The sequence below is a fragment of the Rhagoletis pomonella genome, unplaced genomic scaffold (genome assembly GCF_013731165.1).
Source record: "Rhagoletis pomonella isolate Grant_MI unplaced genomic scaffold, Rhpom_1.0 Rhpom_scaffold_00004, whole genome shotgun sequence".
Lineage (NCBI taxonomy): Eukaryota > Metazoa > Arthropoda > Insecta > Diptera > Tephritidae > Rhagoletis > Rhagoletis pomonella.
Window position 1 is genome coordinate 66,019,948 of NW_023458558.1, and position 5,079 is coordinate 66,025,026.

Consider the following 5,079-nt stretch of genomic DNA (forward strand, 5'->3'; position numbering starts at 1 on the left):
AGATAGGGCCTTTCTATATTAAGGTAGCGATATTTATTTACATACGTATGTATCCATATACGAGTGTATGTACATATGTACTTGTGCTGTCTCAAGACAAGTGGAATGTGCATATTATTATTAAGATATACAACATTAAACTCATACATAGCTCTAAAAAATTTTATGGAAACAATAGGGGTATTATCTGAGTCTTGCAAAGCCCTTGCACGGTGCACGGATTGCACGGTTTGCAAAGCTGTCCCATACGAAAACCGGTTTTTACCGTGCAATCCGTGCAATCTGTACACCATGCAAGGGCTTTGCAAGACTCAGAGAATACCCCTAATAAGTTTCTGTTGGCAAAAGGTTTTTAAAGAATACGTCTCCGTATTTGGAGCTTTAGCCATTTCTCGGTTAGGGCTAAGACCCAAACCTTACCCAACTACCTCTCCCTTTTGCAAAGTCCCGCCAGTTGGACACTCAAATTGCTCAAATTGTAGAAGTCCTTCTTCCTTAGTCCTGGAATTGTTAATAGGTTGCGACGCAAATGGACATCATGAGTTTTCGGGCAGCTCCGCCACTAATACCAGCGTCGAGTCTATTTTTGATTTTTTCCTTCGACTAACCTTGTCATATGTGGCAAGGGTGATGAGCTAACTTTCCGTAATAAGATTAGGGAAGAATTTATTGATATTGCACTGGTCACTGATTCAGCTACAGCCAGGATGAATACGTTAAGAGCATCGACCACTTGTTCGTTTTCGGTAGGTAGCAGTATTACGACTTTTAAGGAATTGGAAAAGAGCGGATTGGAAAAGTTCATCAGAATTAGTGTCCAACACTTTAACCTCGATGAAAACCAAATCGTGTAAATGCAGTACTGGCCAAATGTTTGGCGCAGAGTTATGGTAGATATATTTCGGCCACGATCAAAGCCCAAGCCGATATGGTGGAATGAAGAACTGAGTCAACTTAAATCGACAGCATGGAAGCTCTTCAACATGGCTAACCGTAGATATAGAACCAGGTTTAACAAATACAAGTGTAGTGTTAGGGCTGCAAAGAAAGAATATTGGTAAAAGTGCTTGCGGAACGCTGGAGATCATAAATGAGGCGTGGAGGCCCGCAAGGAATTGACCAGATCGAACGCGGCTCTGGGCAACGCCTTGAGGCTAGACGTCTCTTTGACGCTCTCTAGTTAAGAAACCCTTGAATAATAATTATACTTTCCAGGCAGCACGGACAAAATTGTTAGTAATCAAGTGAAAAATCGGCCTCGACTTCCCATATAAAAAGGTTTCAGATATTGTGAACGAGGAGAAAATAGCTTGGACAACCAAATCTTTGGGTCCTTTGAAAGCAGCAGGACTAGACGGTATGGTGACCGCTTTGCTAAAATACTCATGCGAGAGACTGGTGCCCCAGTGCAGGCTGCTAAATCACAAACAGCCAAAGGACTTCAGACCGATAAGCCTTTCATCGTTGCTGAAGAACATCTACAGCAAGGGTCCTTACCGGCATCGTTAAGAACTCTCTGCAGAGGCTGCCATGACGAGGATGAGAAAGAGCCAATTGACCTCCTCAAGCCCTTGGGTTCACTCTTCTTCAACAGTCTGGGCGAGGATAGGTAGCCCCAATGGATCTCCTGGGCTTCATTGGAGACAGTCATTGGTTCAGTAGAATTATGACTTGAAGCTAATCTTTCGATTATAGGTATGTGTCTCCTCCTGACACTCGCTTAAAGAGAGCACTCACAATGGAAAATTCTGTCTGCGAGTGAAATTATTGAATATTCCCCACACGCCATCCTAACCTAACCTAGTCCTTCCATTGTGTAAGTTCACGCCCTTGCTCTGTTGTCCACCCATACGTTGCCAGGTCAAAGAATTTCAAGGCATCATCTTCATCTATGCGGACCCCATGTCCAATCCATCGAAACTGCGGAATCTATTTTGCCTTTAGCTATTTATTTCCACATCCTTGTAAAGCCCGTCCGATTCGTCATTTCATCTTCTTCGGTTGTTCACCCGAACAATGTCAGAGACCTTGTGTATAATAGTTCTCTCAAAAGCCTTCCCGCCTTTGCTCGGCATTGTCCACTTTAGGCATCAATCCCCGCAGTAAGTTGTGCGCTGGGATTGAGACCTGCTACGTAAAAACTCTATCCAGTTAATAGACGTGAATATTCCCGTTTGATTACTCCGCTAAACGTTGGCAAATACCCACAACAAACCCAAGGATTATTATTTACGGATATGTATCTGGAAAATCTGGACACCATATAGAGTAGGTGCCCCTATCCAGCTGCTGGATGTAATAGCAAATATTAAGCTAATATCACCGCAGTATATGAAACACGATGGTCGAGACATGGCTAAAAAACTTGCAGCGTGCGAAGTATACTATAGTTGAGATCTTTCGTCGGCGAAGCCAATTATTTTGGCGTTACTGGCTAGATTTACTCCAAGAACAACATCGTACATGGTACTCCACAACAAAGTTCCTAGTACAGATAATTGTGGAACACCGCTTGATACCATCGCTTTCTCAGTTCCCTGCTCAGTTTCATACCTCAACACCAGGTTTTGAAAGTAACTGCAGATCAGCCTGCGTAAGTAATCCGTTACTCCGATTTGCCTTAGGCTGTCGAGAATTTTCAACCAGTTTGCGGTGTTGAATGCATTTCTAATGTGTAATGTTAGCATAACCTCCGAACCATCGGCCTCCGCTTATGGCCTACTCGCGATTTCTATAGCTGTAGATACGACACCCTTTCTAAAGCCGCACCGTAGGTCTGAAATCCCGCCCGTAGCGATGACCTCTGCCTCCAAGCGTTTGGATACGACGCGCCCGAGAATTTTTCCGGCAGAATTCAGCAGACATATCGGTTTGTAACTTGAGGAATCTTCCTTCTTCTGGCCTCCCATGCTTGGGTAATAGAACCAGTTTTGCTGCTTCCATATTGATGGAAACGTGCCTTCCATCGAGCAGGTGTTGAATAGAGATACGAATGATGATATCTTGTGCTGCTAGTAGAATTTCTTTCGCCGTAACAGGGTCATGTATCTCTAGCTTATCCGTGTCGATGACGGACATGAGAGGGCTTTGTTCCGGAAATAAAGCATCCACTTTCCAACTTTGTGCAATATGTATTAAGAAAATCAACAAACTTTCGTATAAATTTCGAGCTTTTTTTAAAAAATTCTAAAAAATCAACCGTAATTTTTCGCCATTTGAAACTTGTACTTTATTCTACTAGAATTCCATATATGTAATACTTCTATATTGATAGTTACGTATTCCGCAATCAAAGGCAGACAGCCTATCAAATAAATGTTTGCTTGTGTTATTATAACTTTCTTTTCTAGAACGCTACGTTACGAAAAACGCAAAATCGACATGCTGCAACCCTTGCGGAAACATGTGCAGCATTGCCAGCATCAACTGTTTTTCGATGACAGCTGTATGAAGGAAAATAAAGCTAAAAGGAATGAAAAAAACACTCGTCTTGTGCTTGTTTATTGTAAAATTGGTTGATTTTACATATTTTGAGGAAAATTATGGATTCTGATGCAAGAGCGCGCTATGACGATGGATTCACAAAGGTATGCGGAGCTGTCGGGCATAGTAACCATGGACACATTTATGTCAGCTTTTGGTTCAATTGTTGAGCCATAAGCTATAACTCCTTCTATGCCAGAAGAACTGGTTCTCAATCCAGTTAATGCAATAACAGCTTCTTCCAAGCCATTGAAAATATGCATTTTATTAGGTCCACCAACTGCTTACTTCTTCCTTTGGTCACGCTTAGGGAATACAAGCCTTACTAATGAGAATTCTCTTTTTTTTGTTGCCGGAGAAGAGGGCGGAAGCCCGAAGTGGATAATCTTTGCGCAGAACCCACATCGAAATTTAAAAAAAAAGTGAATGGTTCACACCGAATTTATTAATAAACTAGAGCTCAGAGCCTTTGTTTTAGTTTAAAGTTTAATCCTTTGACTACACGCGCATGTTAAAGTTTTTAGATTCGGGTGATGCGTTTGGAGACAACTACCCAAAATCATTTTACAAACAGAGCTGGGCGATAAGGATTACGTGTGTAATCTATTGCATCTAGGATTACGATTATTTTAATCGCAATTTCAAAAATTATTAAATTAGGATTTCGGTAATCGTTCATCGAAGGCTTACGAAGGTTACGGTTACAGTAATCGTAATTTAAACTTTTTTAAAATTACAATTACTGTAATCGTAGTCTAAGTTCGTTCGATGAATGATTACTTGTTGGGATTACTGCAATCCTAATCGTTTAGTAATCGTAATCCTTATCGCCCAGCTCTGTGTACAAATAATTAAACCATACCCAAGTTTCTCTATATGGGGCAAGAAGCATTCTTTTTTGTTCGTTCATATAAATCAGTTGATAAAAATATGCGTACATATATGCAAAAGGCAAATTTATCTGTTAAAAAGAACATCACTTCCTATTTCCTGCAAACACATCGATTTACATCTTTTTGCTTAGCTTTTATTTGTTTTCGTACAAAATTACGCAAAAAATTTGTCAATTTCTTTCTGTTCGTTTTTAGGCATGCCATTGTTACCAATTTCGAAAGTTCGAAGATACGATTCGGATTGCAGCATACCATTTCTACGATTCGTAGCAAAATCCGAACGCGAAAGGGTTGCAAATTAGGTGTGTAAATGTATATTTGTGAACTACTACAAACAAACAACTGTCAAGTCACTCCAGGAGCGATATAAATTAAAAGTATTAAATAATTAAAAAAAGCCCAACAATTTTTCCTGAAAGTGATAGGGGCAAGTTTTGTAGTAACCGACGGATTTGAATAAGCAGTAAGAGATGTATAAATTACACATGAGACGATCACCGTAATCACTCTTAAAAGATATACTGTGAGGATGCGTGCCTTCCTTTCCAGCATCTTAGCTGGCATGTAGCGTCGAAGCGTGCAATACGATTTCTTTTTCTTTACTTTTTTGCTTCAACAAACAGCACAGTTCCACACAATTTTTTATTTTTTTTTGGTTTTAAAATTAAAATTCAGTTTTGTATGATATTGACGGTTACTGCAC

General features: G+C 40.3%; 1 protein-coding gene across 1 annotated transcript in view; it reads left to right on the forward strand.

Moving 5' to 3' along the window:
- The first annotated feature begins 3,542 nt into the window (after positions 1-3,542).
- LOC118738292 overlaps positions 3,543-5,079 on the forward strand; it is a 3,908-nt gene continuing 2,371 nt past the window's right edge. Inside the window, exons 1-2 of the mRNA XM_036469216.1 lie at positions 3,543-3,587; positions 4,144-4,195. Of these exons, the coding sequence (XP_036325109.1) occupies positions 3,543-3,587; positions 4,144-4,195 (97 nt within the window). The remainder of the gene's footprint in view (positions 3,588-4,143; positions 4,196-5,079) is intronic.